Genomic DNA, 24,891 nt, shown 5'->3' on the forward strand with positions numbered 1-24,891 from the left:
ACGCACGCACGCACGCACGCACGCACGCACACACACACACACAGGAAAGGAGAAGTCCTCAGGATCGATATCTCCTTCTCACTGCCTCCAGCGTATTGATCCAGTTCTGGTCTCCTCATCCACACACCGAGGCAGGATTGTCCGATGCTATTATAGAGCTCTGGGAAATATTTCAATACCTTATCGATGAAGCTAACATGATTGTCCATTTAATCAGCCTTCTAAAGATCAAAGTGTTATCGTGGAGTTTGTGGTATATCCATTGATCCATTGAGAATGCTCATTGGCCTTGTCTTGAATATAAACGGTTACAAGGAGAATGCTCATTGGCCTTGTCTTGAATATAAACAGTTAAAAGGAGAATGCTCATTGGCCTTGTCTTGAATATAAACAGTTAAAAGGAGAATGCTCATTGGCCTTGTCTTGAATATAAACGGTTAAAAGGAGAATGCTCATTGGCCTTGTCTTGAATATAAACGGTTAAAAGGAGAATGCTCATTGGCCTTGTCTTGAATGTAAACCGTTTAAAGGAGAATCCTTATTGGCCTTAATTGTCTTGAATATAAACAGTGTAGATGTCCCTTCATGATGTGTGTGAGGTGTTGTTTAGGTAGATCTCGCTGTTGTAGTACCCCACTGACTACTGGCATCAAGTTTGTGTGTGTGTGTGTGTGTGTGTGTGTGTGTGTGTGTGTGTGTGTGTGTGTGTGTGTGTGTGTGTGTGTGTGTGTGTGTGTGTGTGTGTGTGTGTGTGTGTGTGTGTGTGTGTGTGTGTGTGTGTGTGTGTGTGTGTGTGTGTGTGTGTGTGTGTGTGTGTGTGTGTGTGCATACTTGTGGGCTAAATGTCCCCACAATTATAGTAGAATTTGAATAGACATCACAAGGAGATATTTCCTGGTTCTCACAACCAGGAAAATATAACGTATACTGTGCATTACAGGGAGCATTTAGACACATGATTATATCCACAGAGAACGCAATTATAACAAAGCGACAGTAGTTTATTTTCCGAAACAAGGATGATTTTTCACCGCAAATACAATCCAACTGTATGAATACAATGAGGCATCACCACATTAATAGTGTGATGTGAGATATTGGTCACTCTCCCAGTGTGCCTGGGTAAAGACATTAGGCTTACAATTAGGAAACCGTTCAGGTTAGGATTAGGCATTGATTGAGTGAAAACACACAAAACTCCATGTTTCCATCGTGGTTCTTCATTCCATTTAGGTTAAGATTAGGTATTTAGCGGTTAGGTTTAGGGGTTAAGGTTTGTCATTTAGCGGTTAGGTTTAGGGGTTAAGGTTTGTCATTTAGCGGTTAGGTTTAGGGGTTATGGTTTGTCATTTAGCGGTTAGGTTTAGGGGTTAAGGTTTGTCATTTAGCGGTTAGGTTTAGGGGTTAAGGTTTGTCATTTAGCGGTTAGGTTTAGAGGTTAAGGTTTGTCATTTAGCGGTTAGGTTTAGAGGTTAAGGTTTGTCATTTAGCGGTTAGGTTTAGAGGTTAAGGTTTGTCATTTAGCGGTTAGGTTTAGAGGTTAAGGTTTGTCATTTAGCGGTTAGGTTTAGGGGTTAAGGTTTGTCATTTAGCGGTTAGGTTTAGAGGTTAAGGTTTGTCATTTAGCGGTTAGGTTTAGAGGTTAAGGTTTGTCATTTAGCGGTTAGGTTTAGGGGTTAAGGTTTGTCATTTAGCGGTTAGGTTTAGAGGTTAAGGTTTGTCATTTAGCGGTTAGGTTTAGGGGTTAAGGTTTGTCATTTAGCGGTTAGGTTTAGAGCTTAAGGTTTGTCATTTAGCGGTTAGGTTTAGAGGTTAAGGTTTGTCATTTAGCGGTTAGGTTTAGAGGTTAAGGTTTGTCATTTAGCGGTTAGGTTTAGAGGTTAAGGTTTGTCATTTAGCGGTTAGGTTTAGAGGTTAAGGTTTGTCATTTAGCGGTTAGGTTTAGAGGTTAAGGTTTGTCATTTAGCGGTTAGGTTTAGAGGTTAAGGTTTGTCATTTAGCGGTTAGGTTTAGAGGTTAAGGTTTGTCATTTAGCGGTTAGGTTTAGAGGTTAAGGTTGCCGTTATGCCTGATTTGATTTATACATAGTTGCCCGGCAGTGTTGCACACTGAAAATGTGAGCTTGTAGATCGGCTCTTTAGGCTTAAGATCATTTCACACCAGGAGCAGCGTCGTGAATAAACAATGGCAAAATGTGTCGCAATTCGTTCACATCAAACTTTGATTTTAGTGATGCCTCATTCATACAGGTTGATGATTTTATTTGCACTGCGTATCGAAAAACACGTGTTCCATCGCTTCATCGCCTTAAAAATGACATTCATAAAATCGCCGTCCTAAAAGCTTTGATGTCCTCACAAGTATAGTAATATAACCTTGTGTGTGTCTGCGTGCGTGAGTGTGTGTGCGTGCGCGCGTGTGTGTGTGTGTGTGTGTGCGCACATGTGTGTGTGTGCGTGCGCGGTACAGGGGGATCTGGCAGGCTTATACCTGAAGGCCGGTGTGAAGAACCAGCGTGTGGCTCTGCTCCTGACCGACGCCCACATACCGGATGAGCGCTTCCTGGTGCTCATCAACGACCTGCTGACCTCAGGTCAGAGCAACAACACAAGCTCATTATTTAGAAGACATTTTGTGCTTCATTAGATGTGACGGAGGAGGAGAACAGGAGTGAGAGGGAGGTGAAATGCTACACAGGTCTCCAGCTGGAGCTGAGCCCAGTGCATCACAGTCACATGTACTCTACTATACTGTATATGGGCGGGGTTGCGCTACCAGCATGACTTCATCATTATTTACTGTCACTCCTGACATGAAAATGTAATTAGAAAAAACACATTGGTTTATATATAATAAATACAAAGAAATAATCCATGAAACTTAAAAAATAAAATAAAATCGTGTGAAGCGAGGCCGGGGTGCTTTTGCTTGTGTACATTAACCAGGGATGTACACTAGGTTCCGTTATTCTAATATTGAACCAGTTGAGTGTTTCCACTGAAAATTAATTGGTTCAGAACCCTAAAAGTTGCTTCGGAACCGGAACCAAACAATGGCTGCCGGTTCCGTGAAATCACCAAGCAAGCCCCAGAAAGGCTGGGCAACGTTGAAGTCGACTCCCTAGTCCCTACTGGTCAAAACCTGCTACTGCAGGCGGGCTGGGCCCAGGTTAAATGTATGAAGGAATCGTGACATAGGACGTGACGCAGAGGTACCACAAGAACAGCGCAAGGGGTAATACGATAGGAGCCAACCAATCATATCAACGCTCGAGGGCTACTACCCGTCGTCCTTCCGGGTGCTTCAAAACGCCACTGAGCAACTTCCAGTGAAGTGAATAGCGGGGGGCGGGGCTGTTGCTCCTCAATCCGTTCGCTAGATATATTATAGCTCTATGGCACCAAGGTTCTAAGAATCTTGAACGGAACCAGTTCTAGAACAAACGTTTTGGTGGAAAAGGGGCCTCAGTGACATTGACTTAATCCTCTCCTCCATCCATCCAGGTGAAATCCCAGAGCTTTTCGGCGAGGAGGAGATGGAAGGCATCGTGGCTGGCGTGCGGGCCGAGGTCAGGGCCCTGGGCCTGCTGGACACCAGGGACAACTGCTGGAGGTTCTTCATGGACCGGGTCCGACTGCAGCTCAAGGTCCCGTTGCTTTGTTTTATCCTCCCAGAGTCAATGTTTCGCCATCCTGCGTCTGTGCACCTGTACTGTAGCTGTGTCTGTGTGAGAAGTGTCACAGTGTGATTATTTGTGTTTGAATTGCTATGCTGTAGACACAGCTAACCACCTAAATGGAGAGAAGAGAGTTGCACACTGGGCAGCCATAATATGAATGGGTATGAGTGGCTGCCCTTATATCTGTGACCCTCCCCTTCGTTCCACACAACTCCGCACAAATCCATATAACTCAAGGGACTTCAACAATTAAGCTTTCTACATGCCATATTAGAGCAAGCGTCCTTGAAATGAAATACAGTATGGTGAGAATCTGTGCCCTAGAGCATTCAAAACAGAGACACAACTGAAGTGTGACATTGTTGAACATCTTTGGCAAGCAGTGGACTCGGGGAGGGGGGTTTGCAGAAGGAAGGAAATTGTTGTCTCAGTGAACACGTATACTGTAACTGTACGCCGTCCAGCACGTCTCTGGGCCAGGGCCTCTGGGAGCGCCTCCGTCTGCTGCAGCCAACTGGGACTGGCACTGTCTGAGAGACTGCCAAGCACACTGCCGTGTGCCAGTTTGTGTCTCTCTCTCTCTCTGTCACTGGAGGACGGATGGCTCTCGCTCATTGGATGGATGCATCGTGCCATGACACTTGTCTCTTTGCTTGTGTTTGGGGTTTTGCTTGTATGCACTTGGCTGCACATCCTCTCACGTTTGTGGGCACAGACATTTGTCTGTTTGTATTTGCCCATGTGCTGTGTGTGTGTGTGTGTGTGTGTGTGTGTGTGTGTGTGTGTGTGTGTGTGTGTGTGTGTGTGTGTGTGTGTGTGTGTGTGTGTGTGTGTGTGTGTGTGTGTGTGTGTGTGTGTGTGTGTGTGTGTGTGTGTGTGTGTGTGTGTGTGTGTGTGTGTGTGTGTGTGGGGGGGGGGGGGGACGACGACAAGAGACAAGAGATCTAGTTAGTCCAAGACCATGCAACATGGTCCAAGAACATTTATTAGGACAACATGTATAAATGAACAATACATTTACTGTAAATTCATGGGAATCTAGCAAGAGATGCACATTTTCATCCTCACCAACAAAACAAACTGAGCATACAGTAGTAGTATATCATTACAATCAACAACATGAACAATACAACATAATTAGAAGACAAGAGATCTAGTTAGTCCAAGACCATGCAGTCTTAACATGGTTACATGATTGACACTCTAGCAACCAATGTTGTACACAATGTTTATAAGCAGCCACGCTAGACAGTCTCGTATGGTACAGTAGGTGGTAGACTGTTCCACAACCAACAGAGCAGGTATGTCATAAAAAAAACAGGATCACTTTTTGAAAGTAATTAAGTTCTGAGTTCTGGGTTCCCAGAAGGGTTAATACTAATTCCCCCATGAGGGGGAACTGTCTGTATCGCTGTCGCCTCAAAGCTAGAAGGTCCCAGGTTTGATTCCCACTGGGGATGCTGGGGGCGTGTTGTTCTCTCCTCCTTCGTTCTATCCTAATTGGGAGATCTAATGGTCAGCAGTCCTTTGACGAATGACTGTGAAACTGCAAAAAGTGTCGGAAGAAGAAAAGACAGTAGAAAAACAATAGGGGCATTTTTCCCTTCGGGCTTGGCCCCTAATACAAAAATACCTCTTGAGCAGGACCCAGATTAGGTTCTTAGAAACCGAGCCGTAGCGTAATGGAAACAAATCCAGACCCTGTCCGGTGCATGGCACAGCAGCACGGTTCACTAGGTTCTTCTTGTGATAAAGAGCTCTATTTCTATCTCTGTCTGTGTGCAGGTGGTGTTGTGTTTGTCTCCTGTGGGCAGCGCTCTCAGCCTCAGGGCCCGGCGCTTCCCGGCCCTGGTCCACTGCACCACCATCGACTGGTTCCACCCCTGGAGCTCTGAGGCCCTGGAGTCTGTCAGCCGCACCTTCCTCCAGGAGATCCCAGGCATAGAGGTGAGACAGTCGCCTTGAACAACACCAAACATACAGTGCAGTACCTTTTGGGGTAGCATAGCTGAATGGTGAGAGAGCCTGCCTGGGGAACCGAGGTCCCCAGTTGTCCACGTCACAATTCCAGGCCTGGCCCCAGCAATGTGTGGAATAAGACTGGTTAAAGTGTCCTTGAGCAAGACACCTAACGCTCTAACTGCCCCTTGTGGGCTGAGATCAGCTGGGTTGAGGTGAAATCAAAATTTCCCCTGCAAATGTGTCCTTGACTGACACACTGACTGACTCACTCACACACAGTCATTCAATATACGTAATATTCAATGTGTGCCGGGCAGAAACCCCTTACAGTATCTCCATGTTTATTTGTCTTGTTTTTTTCATCATTTAACAACCTACTTGGTTATATTACAAGCATCACACAAAAGTATCAAAAGTCTACTATTGTTTTTTAAGTTGAATTCTGAAAACAGTTTTTTGGACGTATGAGCTTTCCACCCGACAGAGACCATTGGCTGCGTGGGGACTGGCGTACAGACAGATATTTGGCTCCATGTAACCCTGTGTGTTCTTCCATAATGATCCTTGTCCAGAGGAAGACTCAGTTAGACTGCATTAATGAACATCTACTAATTGGAGCGGGGCAGCTGGGTTGTCCTGTGCACACATCTCTCATCGTTAGCTCTTAGTGTGTGTGTGAGGCGCTGACAGATCACTGATCACACGGCCGGGGACGCACGCCGCGGCGCCGCGGGCGTATCATTGTTTTCCCTCGCTGCGGCGGAACGATCACAACGCACCATCATTTATGTTAATGAGCGGCTGAGTGATTAATAAGCTACATAACGACCCTCTCAGGAGGCACAGCTGTCGCAGCCCGGGAAAAAAAAAAGTGTCGTCACGTAAGACGGTGCCAATGTGTGCCACCGGGCTGGCTAGTGTGTGTGTGTGTGTGTGTGTGTGTGTGTGTGTGTGTGTGTGTGTGTGTGTGTGTGTGTGTGTGTGTGTGTGTGTGTGTGTGTGTGTGTGTGTGTGTGTGTGTGTGTGTGTGTGTGTGTGTGTGTGTGTGTGTGTGTGTGTGTGTGTGTGTGTGTGTGTGTGTGTGTGTGTGTGTGTGTGTGTGTGTGTGTGTGTGTGTGTGTGTGTGTGTGTGTGTGTGTGTGTGTAATCATGTGAGGATATACTGTACTGTATGCATTTTATTCCAGTATTACTAGTCATAAAAGTAGTGCTGTACTAGACAGACAGACAGGCCTTCCCTCATTCCCTGACCCTGCTGGGGAAATCCTGCTGCCATGGCAGTAACGCAGTTATGAAACATAGGCCAGATGCAGAAAATGAGACACAGCTAGGAGTACAAAATAATAATAATAATAATAATACAAAATAAACGTGTAAGCGGTATATATACATGGCTTCTGGTTTTCATTCATGCATTCCCATTCTTGCTTGCCATTCTCAGGACTTGTTCCTTTTCTCTGAGAGTTAAGGTGGTTGCACACTGGACGCGTTTTTCGGAAAGCCGACGGGTGTGGTGAAAGAGCCAGGAGTAGATAACAGTAGTATGGTTTAGTAGTAGGGTAACCTAGGGGTAACCACTCACCCCCATTTGGTTTTGTTTTTCGCGGGCCACTCGCCCTCATCGGTTCTTGTATTCGTTTTACTGAGGTTACATTTAGGAATAAGTTTAGGTTTTGGCATAGTTTTACGGAGGTTACGTTTAGGAATAAAGTTAGGTTTAGGGATAGTTTTGGTTTTGTTATATATGAAGTTATGTTTAGGCATAGTTTTGCTTGGGGTACGTTTAGAAATACGTGGTGGCGACTGTTCCAAGGTCGCCGGATTTGACCTGGAGCTAGGGTGTTTTTGGGTGATGTATTCAGTAGTAGTACTGTAGTTTCAGTAGTAATAGCTCTAGAACAAATTGTCATAACATTTTGTAGACTGGTGGTAGAATACTAGAATATCATGGACTGTACTTTCAACTGTTGTCAATGCATCACGCTCAGTACATGGCCGGGGGGTAAATGTATCCTTCATAACAAGTTAAAACATATGACCACAGTTTGCGAGGAAGTCTTTCCTCCAAAGCCATCGATATGGTCCAAACAATCTCCGATTGTTTATCTTGTTAAAGAGGCAGGGAAAACGAGGAGATGAAACGCTCATTTGTTCCAAGTTGGAAACCGCACAACCCACAAATAGCTGATACACGTATAGGTAGCAGATCAATGGGAACTTTCGCTCGCGTCTCAACTGTACACAACACGCTTTGTCAAAGAGCATTATGTCAGGTCTTAATTAATAATGATTTTTTTTTTCCTGCTGAATCCTTGATCATTAACAATAGCGTTTTTGTGAGTTATGATCAGGTTTGATCCTTGCATTCGGCGCTCATTTGTTTCTGTGTTAACCCCTTTTGGGCTGGAACCCCTTTTGGTGTTTTAAAGCATTATGTTATAATTTAGCTATTGAAAAATAGCAGATCTACAAGCTCATAGCGCGCCACCGAGTGGCGCGCTACGAGCTTGTAGGTCTGCTATTTTTGAAAAATCGTGAAAATGCGGCACACATCTTTGAATGTATATTCTTTCAGAGCGAACGTTTTTAACTCAAATCTTTGCTTGGTCCCTGGAATAACATATTTTCAGATGGGGGTCGGTGGCCAATTAAATATCATTTTTGGGGTCCTTGACATGAAATATTGAGCACCACTGATACAAATACATAGGTATTTCAGTAAACTGTCGACATTTTTTTTATTTCGACGTCAGGCCTAAATGGGTTAATTGATTCCTAACAGTGTGATTAATGGAGGCTCTGTGTCATTGAGCAGCGCTATGATGAATCTGGCACAGCGTGGCTCCATACACTGCTGAGAAAAGTTTGAGGACGTGAGGGATAATATAAACAGTAGGCCTATGCATGCTTTACAAGCTGCATGTCAGCGGCTCCTAAACGCATTATTTTCACAGTGGTTTCAAAGCCTAATCATTCCTGCCAGCAGCACCTAAATTTCAGATTGAGTAAGTCGGGGCCAGCCAAGTGTGGCGGCGAAACTTGTAGATGGATTCAGAATTTATGAAGATAATATTTCAGGCACACATCGGCTTGGGGGGACGTTAAACTCTACTCAATCCTGAGCGCGCACCCTACCCCCCTCCCTCTCCACCCCCTTCCCCCCCAACCACCTTTCCCCCGCTTTCTTTTTTACAGCCCTCTGTCCAGGAATCCATCAGTCTTTTCATGGCCCACGTTCACACCAGTGTCAACCAGGCGAGTGAAAAATACCGGCGCGATGAGAAGCGGCACAATTACACCACCCCCAAGAGCTTTCTGCTGCAGATCAGGCAGTACGGGGCGCTGCTGGGGAAGAGCCGCGCTGCGCTCCACCACAACACCACCCGCCTGGAGAGAGGCCTGGAGAGGCTGCGCACCACCGCCCGCCAGGTACCCATACCGTGCTGATAGGGCTGCAAATGGACATTATTCTATAGGGCGGTGGCGGCCATTTTCTGGTTCCATCGTTCCAGACCCCATTCATTTTCTCCATAGAGATTTCCAAAAATATTTACCGGTATATCAATTATTTTAAAGCCTAGAATCAAGCCATCCAGGACCCTGGAGAATAATGACCATAACACATTTTATTCTGTGAAAAGAAGAAGAAAAAAAAATATTTATGATATACAATATTTAATAAATATCCTTTTTTTCAGTTTTCTTTTCTTTCTTTTTTTTTTTTTTTCTCCTTCACAGAATCAAATGTTTTATGCGCATGAATCACCAGGATCCTGCATGCTTTTATTCTAGGCTTAAAATAATTTACTTCAGTCTGTTGAGGCATTGGTTGGATTGTTGAGTCATCACAAAATGCTGTTTAAACATTAGATAATAGTAATAGCCATTTAGTGATGGCTAATTAACCATGAATCCCTCTCCCTTCTTATAAATAATAACTCTTCTAGGTAGAAGATTCTTATAAAGCGTTACCAATGCCATCATTGAACTGTTTCTAGGTAGAAGATCTAAAACGTTTCCTTCTTATCAAGACTTACCGTCATTTTAACTGTTTCTAGGTAGAAGATCTAAAAGCCAAACTAGCATCTCAGGAAGCAGAGTTGACGGTTAAAAACCAGAAGACCGAAGCGCTCATCGCCAAGGTTGGCCTGCAGACGGAGAAGGTCAGCCGCAAGAGAGAGGCAGCCGACGCAGAGGCACAGAAGGTCAGATCTACTGTTCTAATACAGAAGGTCAGATCTACTGTTCTAATACAGAAGGTCAGATCTACTGTTCTAATACAGAGGCACAGAAGGTCAGATCTACTGTTCTAATACTGAGGCACAGAAGGTCAGATCTACTGTTCTAATACAGAGGCACAGAAGGTCAGATCTACTGTTCTAATACAGAGGCACAGAAGGTCAGATCTACTGTTCTAATACTGAGGCACAGAAGGTCAGATCTACTGTTCTAATACAGAGGCACAGAAGGTCAGATCTACTGTTCTAATACAGAGGCACAGAAGGTCAGATCTACTGTTCTAATACTGAGGCACAGAAGGTCAGATCTACTGTTCTAATACAGAGACACAGAAGGTCAGATCTACTGTTCTAATACAGAGGCACAGAAGGTCAGATCTATTGTTCTAATACAGAGGCACAGAAGGTCAGATCTACTGTTATAATACAGAGGCACAGAAGGTCAGATCTACTGTTCTAATACAGAGGCACAGAAGGTCAGATCTACTGTTATAATACTGGATTCAAGTTCTCCGCCACTCGGTGGCGCGCTATGAGCTTGTAGATCTGCTATTTTTCAATAGCTAAAGCATAACATAATGCTAACACCAAAAGGGGTTCCCGCCCAACATGGGTTAAGTACTGTATTTAAGTACAATTGTGAGGTATTTGTACTTTACTTGAGTATTTCCAATACTATTATCTCTACTCCACTACATCTCAGATCCAAATATTGTACTTTTACTCCACTACATTTATTTGAAAACTTTACCCACTCGGGGTTATTACAAAACGTACATTGACCACATACATACATCAACCACATATGATTTTACAATGTAGATTGGGGGTCCCAGAGATAAATAGGGGGTCTAATCTGTGGCCTCACTAATGTATATCAAACTGGGGGTCCTTGAAATTGAGAATAGTCAGTGTCCTGTGATGATATAATGGCTGAAACAGATGTCATGTGTTTTGGGCAGGTTGCTGCCATCCAGGCCGAGGTCACAGTGAAACAGAGAGACTGTGAAACGGACCTGGCTAAGGCAGAGCCGGCCCTGGAGGCAGCCAAGGCAGCACTGGACACCCTCAACAAGGTCTGTCTGTCTGTCTGTCTGTCTGTCTATAGTTTTAGTCGTAGTCTTTTGAATAAATTAGCATTTAGTTTTAGTCATCTGAAATGTTTTACTTTTGTCTAGTTTACGTCGACTAAGTCAGCTAAATCTACGTTTGGATTAGTCGACTAAAATGTATTTTGGCGGGCCATGATGGTGTCGTAATGCCTGATTTAAATTAGTAGCTATCTTCTGAGTGTGACACCCACAGACAACCAAGCATAAAATTATTTCTTAGTTCGGCTGGATATCTTCTCCAATAGTCCCTCCCTAAAATTTCAGTCTAGTCTATGATTTTAGTCATCATAGCTTAGTTTTTTCAGTTTTGTCAGTGAAAAAAAGGTTGTTGACCAACATTAGTTTTAGTCGACACAATGAACACTGTTCAATGCAATTCAATAAAATCTCATGCCAAATCACAACAAGTTGTCTTAAGACACGTGTAGAGCAGAGACCAACATTTACCCTGAGCAAGTACATATTTGGTGACAGTGGCAAAAGAAAAATACTAACCTTGAGCAGAACCAGGCTCTAGGCCGGGTGGGCGGCCATCTGCTGGAGGGAGAGGGAGAGGGGGAGAGAGAGAGGAGAGAGAACGATAATAACAATACTATTAACAACTATTGCTTTAAATGTGACTGTAGGCCTTATCATTTTCAACTCCACTCAAGAGGAGGTGGCATGGACAGAAAGACGTATACAGTATATGCAGAATCTATAGAGCGTTGCAGTCCCGCCCTCGACGAGCGGCCGGGAAGACAATTTCCAATACATTTTTCCCATAGATGTTTCATAAAGTATTTAATTAAAGACCTGTAAGCCTCGGTCAAAGCCAACTCGGATTGTGACACAATTTTTTGGACCGAACAAATAATTAGAAAGAAGAAAAAAAGGACACTTTTTTGTTATTTTTTCTAATTATTTGTTCTGCCCAAAAATATTGTTTGTTGTCATGAGTTGTCACAATCCGAGTTGGCTTTGACAGAGGCTTACAGGTCTTTAAATAAATACTTTATTTATTATTCATTAAAGGGGGCGGGACTGCAACGTTTATTATCTCCATATTCTAACTTTTTGTGTTTTTTGTTGTTGTAAATTAACTCTATACCTGATTTTACTACAGTGTCACAAGCATCAAAAGTAGCAGATCCACAAGCTCTTTTCGAGCTTGCCGATCTGCTCCTTTTGCTGCTCTTGAATTTGAATCCTGAAAAGTAACAGTTTTGGACATAATAACAGAGGCGATATCGCTTGTTTGTAATTTTGTCACTGTTTTCCAGGTGAATCTGACAGAGCTCAAGACCTTCCCCAACCCTCCGGTGGCAGTCATCAACGTGGCAGCAGCAGTGATGGTGCTGCTGGCTCCCCGTGGCCGCGTGCCCAAAGAGCGGAGCTGGAAGGCGGCGCGAGCCTTCATGGGCAAGGTTACCCTGTCACCCTGTCATTCAACAGCAGCCTGATTAACGCCCATCTAATCTGTGTGAGGGCCTTGACCCTGACCTGCGCCTATAGCAGCTCTCCCTCTCTGTGAATAAGCTCGCTTATGATTGGAGCAAAATCTCAGCCTCCTCCCACTTCCTGTTATGCTATTTGACCTTTAGCAGCTTAAGACATGTTTTATACTCTGCTGTGAGACTGCTGTGTGGAGAAACAAATTGCAAAAACATTTATTGCTAGAGAGTTTTTGTTCAGTAACCGGGGTCTCCCAGACATCTCCCCACCCCTTTAATAAACAGAAAATGTATCAGCTTTAATGGTATAGTCAGTGTTGCATGTCTTTGTCATCACTTGTTTTATCCTGTATCCTGTTCATACAGGATACAGTACAGTTCTCTCTCCTGATTGATCAAATTGGTAGTCTGGTAAACCGTCCCTGCCATGTGAATTCACATTATCGTGTGTCTACTGCAGACCGGTCTGGCCTTCAGCGCTGGGTGGGTATTTTGACAGGAACCAAAAAGTGGAAGAGACATTCAGCGTCTGTCGAATACAGGGCCCTGAGGGCAGACACTGATTGACTCTTCCACTTTTTGATTTCTGCAAAATGCCCACCTAGCGATTTGATAATGTGAATTTATGCGACCGGGAAGGTTTACCATGCAGGCTATACAATTGTAACCTGACTCCGCCAGATGGGGCAGCAGAGAGTACACTGGGTTCCCCCCTCCTGCTCCTGGGAACCCAGTGTACTCTCTGCTGCCCCATCTGGCGGAGTCAGGTTAATACAATTGGTATCCCGGCCTGAAAATGTATTTTTCTGTTTACTAAAGAGCTGGAGAAAGAGGGAGACCTCTGATACTGAACAAACACTCTATTTAACACACAAACAATGGATTAATTAAATGTGACTCTTTCTTTATTGCATTGAAGTATCAGGGGGACATTTCCTCAGAGCACGTGTCCAGTTTTGCCCCTAGCCTCAGTGCATGCTGTGTGTCGTGTCCTGCCAGGTGGATGACTTCCTGCAGGCCCTGGTGTCATATGACAAGGAGCACATCCCAGACAGCTGTCTGAGCGTGGTGAAGCAGCACTACCTGAGGAACCCAGAGTTCCACCCTGACCTGGTCAGGACCAAGTCCACCGCCGCTGCAGGCCTGTGTGCCTGGGCCATCAATATCGTCCGTTACTACGAGGTTAGTCTGCACCTTCAATATCATCTGATACTACGAGGTTAGTCTGCACCTTCAATATCATCTGATACTACGAGCGAGGTTATTCTGGACCTTCCATATCATCTGATACTATGAGGTATCTCGTGTCTCGCGAGCCAGACTGTTGCCTCCAACAATGCATGTGGTCTGGAGCAACGGAAGCTCTGAAAATGAGCAGAGGATAAAGTGGGTGTGACGCCTCCTCCCCGCCAAACCACACCAGTTGCAACTCCTTGCAACAAAACCGTTTTAAGGTCAACCATACCTTGGTTGGTGTGGTTGACAAGTTGACCTTAAAACGGTTTTGTTGCAAGGAGTTGCAACTGGTGTGGTTTGGGCTTTACAGTAGAGCAGATTTGTCCTACTGTAAATCACAATCAAAGCATACCGGTATACAGCTTGTTGCTAATCAGAAATGGAAATCCTAGAATAAAATGTAAAGATATTTTAAAATATATTTTCGTGAACAGAAATGATGTACAGTTCTCGTATTTCGAGAGGTGTAGTTCCAGACTAGCATTCGGAGAATGTGGAATTGTTGCCCGGCTGCACAAGACTAGGTCTGAGTCACACAACACAGTGTTTTATTAGTCCTGACAATTATGACACAATCGCCTGATATAATGGATATAATGACAGAAACTTCTTACTTCCATATTCTGACTTTCAAATTAGTGCCATACTTGATCACATTACAGCGTCACATCAAAAGTAGCAGACCTGCAACCTTGTAACCGAGTCTGAAACAACACGCTTGGAGTTTGTCGATCTGCTATTTTTGCCTTTTTGAATTTGAATCCTGAAAAGAAACAGTTTTGGACATACAATTATAGGTACCTAACAGAGACATTATTTATGTTTTGTTTATAAAGATGTCTGTGAATTGTACTTGTACACTAATTGTACTTTTGGTCAACAGGTCTATTGTGAGGTTGCTCCCAAGAGACTAGCTTTATCACAAGCTAACACAGAGCTGGAAACAGCCACAGCCAGGCTGCAGGCTGTCCAGAAGAAGTTGGAGGTCATTATGTCATTCTACCCTTTTAACACTCTTTTTCAATTCAAATGCAATTTTTGTTGAAATAAAATCAATAAACTACAGTATTTATATTTCAATAGATCACTAGGTGTATGAACCTTGATTTAATTGTGCATTTGTGTTTGTTTTTAGGGCTGTCTCTTTTATAGGTTGGTCTTAATAATCAACAAAGACAGATTTATTTATATTTATAATCTATGTTTATGTGGTAAAATCAACTAATCGACAAATTCCTATGGTTATTACATGAATATGTTGCCTTCATAGAAAGTGTTATAATGTATTAACTTATTTGCATTGTTGACTTTTCTGTGCATGTCTGTACAGGATCTGGACGTGAACCTACAGAACCTTACATCTCAGTTCCAAAGAGCCACCACAGAGAAGGTCATGTGTCAGGAGGAGGTGACCCGCACCAACCACACCATCTCACTGGCCAACCGGCTGGTCCAGGGCCTGGAGGTATGTGCGTGTGCGTGCGTGTGCGTGTGCGTGTGCGTGTGCGTGTGTGTGTGTGTGGGGTGGTCCAGGGCCTGGAGGTATAGGAGGGAGGGCTGACCCCTGGCATATAAAGTTGACTGTCTAGTGGTAGCAGAGGTGGCTGACCCTGGCATGGATGGGATTAACTGTCCGAGGTGCTATGGTGTCTGAGCTGCCTCACTAATCTGGACTGCAATTTGTTAAATCCTGGTGAATTAGCCTGGCAGCTCCGGTGCAAGGGGCTCGTTCAAAAAGATCGTACTGTACATAGCGTGGTAGCATATTGTCAAAGTCGGGTGGATACTTGTATGTCCTTGTATGTTTTTTTTTTTATGCCCCGCATCCACAGCTCTTGTTAATACTTTGATTTATTAAATATTTAATAAAACCCAAACAAAGTGCTAATTGCTGATCTACAAGCTCACAGCACGTCGAATTTTGTGCGACACTCTTGCACGACAAAGTAGTCGGGGATAGGCTACATAAAAAACAGAAAATGTAAAAAACAAAGGATAAAAATCTCAAAAATAGCAAAAGTAGCAGATCTATACGCTCGTTTCTACTTTTGATGCTTTTGTGTGACGCTGTACAGTAGCATTAATGTACGAAAAAACGCAAAAAGTTAGAATATGGAGGTATACCTACAGTAAGAGATTTCTGCCGATGGTGACAGAATATGAAGATATGCTGGTTGTGCGTGACAGCGACCATATCTGGGTTGGGGGGGTTGTGGGTTGGAGGCGGGTAGAGAGGGCTGGACCACAGCAAATGCATGGCTGACCATGGACAACATGGCAGACTGAACAGCATCCAAGACCAAGTGGAGAAGAAGGCTATGCTAACACCCATGTCCTGATTCCCCTTCATGTCTGTGATGCAGCAGTCATTTGCAATCATGCTTGTGTGTGTAATTTTTTTTTTTTTTATAAATGAATTCCCTACTTGATCATACTACAGTGTCACACAAATGCATCAACACATGTCCACAAGCTCGAAAAGTGGCATGAAGCGACACGTTTCGATGTTGTAGATTTGAATTTGAATCCTGAAAAGTAACAGTTTTGTGTATACATGCCTTCATTGACGGGCCAGAAATCTCATTCAGGAAATCGGCACAAAAAAAGAACCGTGTCAAATGTATCGTCTTAATAAAAATTAAAAAAAACGCCTTCCCATCATGCACCTGTAACTCAACATGCATTGCACTGTGTCACATGATTGGCTAATGGCCTTCCGAAGCAGTTCGGGGGTTGTTTGGCTGCAGAGGCGAAATGGGCCAAAGAACATAAATCATGCAGAGATGATAGCTAGGGAGCAATGTCAATAGCGCTCAATAGCGCGGCGGAACGCTGAAGTGCGTTATGGAGCTGGTGGCTACTGACATGTAGTAATTGGAGATGTAATGGGATAACATAAAGTGGATAACAGCGCCACTTCCACCCACTTCTCACTTATAAGATAAGATGTAGTTATTATTTAGTTACAAGCTCTTGTTTATACTTTGCAATGTATGCATTAGTTCTCAAACCAGCTCTCAAAGTCACTATTTTAGTATACGTAAACAAACACAAACAAAGTTGATTCAGACAATATAGAGCATCACCAAAACTCATGTGGTTTTATTTTTTCATAAAAATGTTAACCTGTTGTAATGTTAAAATGTTTCCTGTTGATTTGTCCATTTTATTAGGAAGAAAACCTGGACTGGATCCGTGGATCCGGATCCAGATCTTCAAATAGTAAAATCAACAGGAAGTTAACATTTTGATGAAAAAAAAAACCACATGAGTTTTGGTGATGCTTTTGTCTGAATCAACTTTGTTTGTGTTTGCTTACATACTAAAAGTCTAAAAAGAGTGACTTTGAGAGCTGTTTTAGCGTACAATGTAAGTCAATGAGGAGCATATTTTGAATTAGCAATTTCGAATCACTGACACTGGAAAAAAAAATTCTTGTCCAGATTTGGAGTTACATCATGGCAAGTTAACTACACAACCCAAACCTCAAAAAAAGTGGTCTTACACTTTAACTCACTCAGCACCAAGATCGCCTTTTGACACCTTATGGTCCAAACGGCCACAGCCTTTTCATGTCTTTTATAATATCAATTGATTACGGTTCACAACTGTGTTCTGTACGCACTCGTAACGGTTAAAAAACAAGAATTACACGCGTATCATTAACTATCATTAACAACACTCTCCGTTGTGCCTGCCTGTCACTCAAGACGGTCGTGAGGCCGCGCCTCCTTGTTCATTTGCGGTCTGATCTATAATCAAGTGTCCATGACATCATAGACACTGGGCTCACTGCTAAAATCTAAAATATCTAAAACCACATATTACACACATAAAGACCTCCAGGAAAGTGTTCTAAAGCTTCTAAACGTCATTAACATATAGTTTTGTTGCAAAAAGGGTGAAGTGTCCCTTTAATGTCCACCTTGATCATCCCTATACAGTGTCACACAAAAGTAGCCTATCCACAAGCTTGTAGATCTGCTACCTTTGCTACAGTATGTTTGAATTTGAATCCTGAAAAGTGACAGTTTTGTACTCCACCTGACAGAGACGATATGCATGAGGGTGTGTTTTTCAAGGGTGCGTGCTTATTAGCACTCATAGTCTGTCATTATTTTGTCTTAAATGTACTAGCTCATAAAACGTGGCTCATTTTTACAACATTAAGCAAACTGAAATGGGGCCATTTGTTACTTTAGTCTAAACATCAGCCATCGTTCCCACTCAGGCATGTTATGATAAGTGTTCCTCTGAGCACAGAAGCTGATAACACTGTAGGTTTGCTAATGTGAAGGGAAAAAAAATTGCACCTTTTTTTTCCCCTCTCTCTCTCTTTCGGTGGCCATTTTATCCATTCGACATTCTTGTTCCCAGGAAATAAATGTGGCTCTCATGGAACAGCTTGGCTTTTAAAGGATATCAAGATAAATGTTTTGTCTTTATGGCATTGACCTGGAAGCGATAGTGTTTGGACTAATAAATCAGGCCGTCTATATTTAATCATTAGCTTACCTTCAAAGGCCTCAACAGCTGTTGGAAATTAACAATGTCTCACAACCCCCAGACTGAGTGGTATTACAGGCAATCCATAATGCATTAGAGTAAAATTATAGTGATTTTTAACTGTCTGGGAATTTATTATGCGACATATTCGGGACCCACGGCCCCTTGTAAGGAAATGGCACGCGTGATTTATCGTAGCAGGGGCTGTCACAGTCGCAGTATTGAAGGCTTTAAATGGATGCTAAGTTGATGTTCGCTGAGTGGATCGGCAGACAAACTTCCAGAGGTACTTAAGTGGGAATTACGCTTGTGTTGTTTCACCTGCTTCTATCGTTTTAGTTTACATGATTAAACCAGTATCAGTCAGGACATTTCATATAGGCTATAGCTAGATCACTGCTTCTCAAAGAGATGTGCGGGGCCCCCCAGCGGTCTTTGACGTTCCGAGGGGTCCCCAGCTAAAACGTATCCATGCATATCCATTTTGAATAGCCAACATATCCATTTACTGTATTTACTGTATATAATGTATGTTGGCTATTCCAAAATAGCACATCTACAAGCTCATACAGCGCGTCACTTCATGCCGTGCTGTGAGCTTGTACATCTGCATTTTTGTTATGCATTTATTTTTAATCTTGAACGTGTTTCTATATAGGGGTGTCAAAATTAAATCTATTAATCCATTGAGACCTGGAACGCATCCATGTCACGTTAGCGTTTAACCACATTAACCATTAACCCATTTTGGGGCGGGAACCCGTTTTGGTGTTTTAAACATTGTTATAATTTAGCTATTGAAAAATAGCAGATCTACAAGCTCATAGCGCGCCACCGAGTGGCGCGCTATGAACTTGTAGGTCTGCTATTTTTGAAAAATCGTTAAAATGTGCCTCAAATCTTTCCGAAAATTGTCATGATTTAGAAAACTTTTTTTTAAAAATTTCGACGTCAGGCCTGAATGGGTTAATCACAATGAATCATTTATTTTGCATAATTAAATCACATATGTATTTATTTATTTTTCCTCCCAGTGGGGGCTCCTCACTGGGTGAGTCAGTAAGGTATAATAGCAGAGACAACAGGAGGAATTAATTTGCATAATGAAAAGGCGGACTAAAAAATGTCTACGACATGTGGTGCAATGTTTCACATTTGTGGACGTGCAGAAGTGCACCTCCATAACAATTTCAGATCAGTGGTTCCAAAACCATTCAGGTCGAGACCCAAAAGTTTGCCCGGAGGCCCGGGACCCAAACTAGTGAAAACAGCAGATCTACAAGCTCACAACGCGTCAAGCTTGTAGATTGGCTATATTCACTATTCTTGAATGTTATTATTCTTGAGGGGCACTAACCCCTCCTATGCCCAGCTTTGTGCGTGTGTTTGTTGCACGGAATGTGATTATTTGATGTATGATAAAAGCGCCCCTCGTTTCACACAAGTGTGATTTTTTCTTCTTCACAAATAACATAAATATCTTCTCAATTTGGGTTTTCCTGACCTGAAAAGGAGTTTGATGACCACTGATCTATCTAACCATATCCCTTGCCAAATCAGCCATAAAAAATGCATTTGCTAGGTTATTGAAAGTTGTCTGCTTCCTCCTGCAGTCAGAGAAGGAGCGCTGGTCCCAGGCTCTGGTCGTGTACGAGCGGCAGCAGCAGACGCTGTGTGGAGACGTCCTGCTCACCTCAGCCTACATCTCCTACGTGGGATACTTCACCAGGCAGTACCGCCTGGAGCTCCTACACCACACCTGGATCCCCTTCCTCAAGTCTCAGAAGGTAGAGTCAAGGTTACTTTATTTAGTCTCCCAGGGGAGAAGTTTGTCTTGCATGGACACAAAGACCCGCACTGCAGCATACTGTACATAAATATGGGAGGGGTCAGACACAATTTTCTTAGCCTGCCCAATGGTGGCCTGCCCAAAGATGACCTGGGAGGGAGATGTAGACATACAGTGTACCCATTTTCTTCCCTGCCATTTTGGCCAATCTAAGGATCTCAGATTTGTACTTTACCATTAGGTTCCCAAACTAGCTGGTGATACCATACCTTACAATTTACTCTATACTGTACTAGCTCTATAAAAGATCAACATTATGTTTCTACTTACACCAAAGGTAAAGAAGTCCCACGACAGAGAACTTACATGCATTTTGTTGGTGCTGTAAATTAATGCGCCCTACTTTAAAAGTATCAAAAGTCGCAGATCCACAAGTTCGAAATGTGTCTTGAAGCGGCACGTTTTGAGCTTGTATGCTACTTTTTGTCCTGAAAAGTAACAGTTTTGGACATGTGAGTTGTCCACCCGACTTTATTTTTATTTTCCAAAATGCCCCTACATCATAATAAAGATGAGCTGAAATGGTAGTTTGAGAGCAGACCAGAGACCGTCTGATATCCGACTATAAGCTCTCATTTTGGGCATTGAGGAGTACCATTGTCCTATTAATGAAGGCGGAAAAGCCAGAAAAATAAGTATACTGTATGTGTCTGTATACTATAGTTATGTATTGTTGTGATGTTTAGTCCTGTTTAGTGTTTTTACCAGCAGCTTCGTAGAAGGTGCTGGTTAGTGTTTGCCCTGGAAACTTGCGACACCGCTAGTCGACCGGTAGATCTTTCTGCTGAGTGTTGCCAAGTCCACAAATTTCAAAAGCCCACAAAAACACCTTTCAACACACTACTTACACGCACTCCAACTCGCTTATAATTCGCGGACCTGGCAACACTAGCTCTATAAAAGATCTCCATTGGCTCACACACACACACACACACACACACACACACACACACACACACACACACACACACACGCTCACGCGCACACACACACGCACGCACGCCTGGAAGCCACCGCCCACTCCACAAAGTGTCATCTCGACTCTCACCTAGGAGGAATTGCCGCATCACGCTTTTCCTTATTCCTTCTAAATCTCTGTATATAAAATATAGCTCACTCAGCGAATCTCTTAGTTACATCAATATTGTTCTTCGACAATAGTTGGTTTGTGCCTAAGTATTACAATTAGACAGTTCGCATTGGCTATTTCGCCTGCCACACACTGTGACGCACCTTCCCAGGCATTAGCCATGATCGCACTGGTTTCAACCAGTCCCAGAGCCAACTAATAGAACAGTTACGACATTGAGGGGCCAAATAACAGCGGAGCGCCGCTAAAACGTGGCAGCAGACTTGCTGATTTAATGGGTAACAGACAGTAACACATTTGAGTCTCAGTGACTGTACCCGCGGACTCCCACGCATACTACCGCGGACGGAGCGATGCGAATCATATATATGATGGGTTGGAGAATGGGCGACCTGAGCGTGTACAAATACAACCAAATGGACCCATAACTCTACAACATTTTAGACTCTCGTTTTACGAAAGATTGACATGTCAATGTGTTCGGGTGTCAATCAAACCAACTGCGTGAGTGCTGTCAAGTGGAAACCTCATACTCATAGTAGCCAATTTGAATGCAATCTGGTCAAACTGACTGATACTGATAGTCAGATATATTGCTGTCAGGTGAAAACCTTGTATGACCAAAACCATTCCTTTACAAAATATATAATAATCAAAAAAATATAATAGATAAAATAGTTAAAATAGCTACAAGCTGTAGATCTGCTATTTTTTTTCTTCTGTGGACCACCACCTCCGCAAATATAAAAGCTGCTGGTAATAATATGACGAAAGTAATCATTTCTTGTTTTTGTTGAAGACCGCACAAAGTTGCTCTGTGCTCTGTTATTATTATCACCAAATAAAATCAAGCCATCCAATTTTAAAAATAAATAGTTTGTATGGGTTGGCAGCAATGTTTGTTAACGCCCTCTAATGTCTGGCATAAGGCTCTGTGTGGAAAACGTATTGACATGACAGGTGCATATGATGAGATTATGTTGGTTAAACTGGTTCGTATCTGCAGATGGCATTACAATTTTATTTTTCACTAGTCTTTAGAAAAAATGTTGATGCGTCTGTTTTTGAGGCCAGATCCTGGCGTGCTGCACCAGCCTGAAATGTCAAGTGAAAACATTGGCACAGGTTTGGAGCTGTTTAGAGGGTGCTGTGCTGCCCCTCTATACTGTATGTACAAACATTTACCATAGCATCTGTGCATTGGAACCAAACACACTGCCTGCAGAGTGCATAGTGTGGGGACATCCTCCCTGTGTGTGTGTGTGTGTGTGTGTGTGTGTGTGTGTGTGTGTGTGTGTGTGTGTGTGTGTGTGTGTGTGTGTGTGTGTGTGTGTGTGTGTGTGTGTGTGTGTGTGTGTGTGTGTGTGTGTGTGTGTGTGTGTGTGTGTGTGTGTGTGTGTGTGTGTGTGCACTCGCACACACAAGAGCCAAATGTCCCCACAAGTATTAGTTGAAATAGACATTGTAAGGACAAATATTTTGCAGATCCTCACAGAAATGGTTGTTTAATTGTTTCAAATATATGATTGGAGTAAAGCTTACAATGGGCAAATATTCATGTTAGGGATAGGATTAGGCATTTATAGGTTACGGGTAGGATTTGACTTTTACAGGTGGGTTAGCAAAAAGTAGCCTACTCTATGCAGAATGTCCCATTTCAAGTATTTTTAAAATAGCAGATCTACAAGCTCACAATGTGTCGCATCGTGCCGCATTGTGAGCTTATAGAACGTCTATTTTCAAACGGCTGAAATGTATAGGGCTGAAGTGCTTAGTGTATGTTTTTTTTAAAATAATAATCAATACTGTAGTAAAGTACAAATAATTGTACTCAAGTACAGTACTTAAGTAAATTTACCACTGGTCCTCACAAGTATAGTAATACAGACGTGTGTGTGTGTGTGTGTGTGTGTGTGTGTGTGTGTGTGTGTGTGTGTGTGTGTGTGTGTGTGTGTGTGTGTGTGTGTGTGTGTGTGTGTGTGTGTGTGTGTGTGTGTGTGTGTGTGTGTGTGTGTGTGTGTGTGCATGCGCACGTGTTTTCCAGGTCCCCATTGCCCTGACAGAAGGCCTGGACCCGGTGCTGGTGCTTGCAGATGCTGCCACCGTGGCGGGCTGGCACAACCAGGGCCTGCCAAACGATAGGATGTCCACGGAGAACGCCGCCATCCTGACCACCAGCGAGCGCTGGCCACTCGTGGTCGACCCGCAGCAGCAGGCCGCCAAGTGGATCCGAGAGCGCTGCGGGCCGGAGCTGAGGGTGGTGACGCTCGGCCAGAAAGGGTGAGAACTTCCACTCAGCCGTCAGCCAGTCTCGTGTTAATTACTAAAGGGCCCGATGGTTAAAATGTCATCTAGATGCCAGGTTCATTTTGTTGGCATCCTATGGTTTGTATAGTTGCAATAGTCCGATTTGTTTTATATTTCATGGTAGGCATTTGATGTGCCTACCATGTACGATGCCTCGTACAGTAAGGCCTCGTATTGCCTTACTGTACTGTAAGTGTCTACTAAATGACTAACTTGTTGTAATATTCATAAAAAATGTTTCCTCTTTCACTTTCTCCATAAAAAAAACAATTGCAGAGATATCTGATCTACAATCTCACAGTGCATTGTGATGTGTTGTGAACTTGTAGATCACTACTTGTGCACAACACTCTTGTACGACGCTGGACGTTAATTTATGAGAGAACAAAAATAAAATAAAATATGGACATTTCTGTCATGTCCACAAGGAAATAAAAAAAGAGCTGTTGTGTCTGTGTAGTAGATTAGATGCAGATTATTATACAAAGACCTATTTAACACAACAGAAAAAATAAGTAAACCTGTCACTTACAGCACCTTTAAGGATTTGCATTTGACATTGTGTTGTTGGTCCATTGTGTAGGTATCTGGATGTGATTGACATTGTGTTGTTGGTTCACTGTGTAGGTATCTGGATGTGATTGACATTGTGTTGTTGGTCCATTGTGTAGGTATCTGGATGTGATTGACATTGTGTTGTTGGTGCATTGTGTAGGTATCTGGATGGGATTGACATTGTGTTGTTGGTACATTGTGTAGGTATCTGGATGGGATTGACATTGTGTTGTTGGTCCATTGTGTAGGTATCTGGATGTGATTGACATTGTGTTGTTGGTCCACTGTGTAGGTATCTGGATGTGATTGACATTGTGTTGTTGGTGCATTGTGTAGGTATCTGGATGGGATTGACATTGTGTTGTTGGTCCATTGTGTAGGTATCTGGATGTGATTGACATTGTGTTGTTGGTCCATTGTGTAGGTATCTGGATGTGATTGAGCGAGCGTTGTCGTGTGGTGAGACCGTTCTGCTGGAGAACCTCACAGAGAAGATGGACCCCGTTCTGGAGCCTCTGCTGGCCAGAAACACCATCAAGAGAGGACGGTCAGCAATGCTTTTCACAAAACCACACCATTGTCAAACCTTATAAACGCTTTATAAACCCTATATAGTTACTGTCGAGCAGAAACCGTTTATATATATTATATATTATAATATATTATATTACTACAGCATGACACAAAATATTTCATTACAGTAAGCAAGGAAATACTTTGTTTTGTTGATACTTTTGGGTCAATTTATGAATGTATGTATTAAGTAGCCGTGTAATAAGCAGGGTATATTTTCCCTTGCTTAACTAACTGGAGTCCCCCAGGGATTTATACTTAGTCGGCTCCTTTTTCCCCTCCACACAACAATCTCTTGCTCATTAAAAATAGCCAGCAACACAGAACGATAAGAACCAGAATAAGGATGCT

The 24,891-nt window shown here is 43.1% G+C and overlaps 1 protein-coding gene across 1 annotated transcript in view; it reads left to right on the forward strand.

Moving 5' to 3' along the window:
* Window positions 1–24,891, forward strand: part of LOC306924990 (dynein axonemal heavy chain 11) — a gene marked incomplete at both ends in the record, with an annotated part of 114,158 nt that overhangs the window by 57,487 nt on the left and 31,780 nt on the right. The window contains 13 exons of the mRNA XM_079503670.1: window positions 2,470–2,593; window positions 3,504–3,646; window positions 5,465–5,626; window positions 8,837–9,070; window positions 9,700–9,846; window positions 10,842–10,955; window positions 12,254–12,397; window positions 13,424–13,606; window positions 14,544–14,645; window positions 14,991–15,125; window positions 19,780–19,953; window positions 23,150–23,385; window positions 24,392–24,514. Coding sequence (XP_079359796.1) covers window positions 2,470–2,593; window positions 3,504–3,646; window positions 5,465–5,626; window positions 8,837–9,070; window positions 9,700–9,846; window positions 10,842–10,955; window positions 12,254–12,397; window positions 13,424–13,606; window positions 14,544–14,645; window positions 14,991–15,125; window positions 19,780–19,953; window positions 23,150–23,385; window positions 24,392–24,514 — 2,021 coding nt within the window. The remainder of the gene's footprint in view (window positions 1–2,469; window positions 2,594–3,503; window positions 3,647–5,464; window positions 5,627–8,836; window positions 9,071–9,699; window positions 9,847–10,841; window positions 10,956–12,253; window positions 12,398–13,423; window positions 13,607–14,543; window positions 14,646–14,990; window positions 15,126–19,779; window positions 19,954–23,149; window positions 23,386–24,391; window positions 24,515–24,891) is intronic.

The sequence above is a fragment of the Electrona antarctica genome, assembly GCF_951216825.1.
Source record: "Electrona antarctica genome assembly, chromosome: 6".
Taxonomy (NCBI): domain Eukaryota; kingdom Metazoa; phylum Chordata; class Actinopteri; order Myctophiformes; family Myctophidae; genus Electrona; species Electrona antarctica.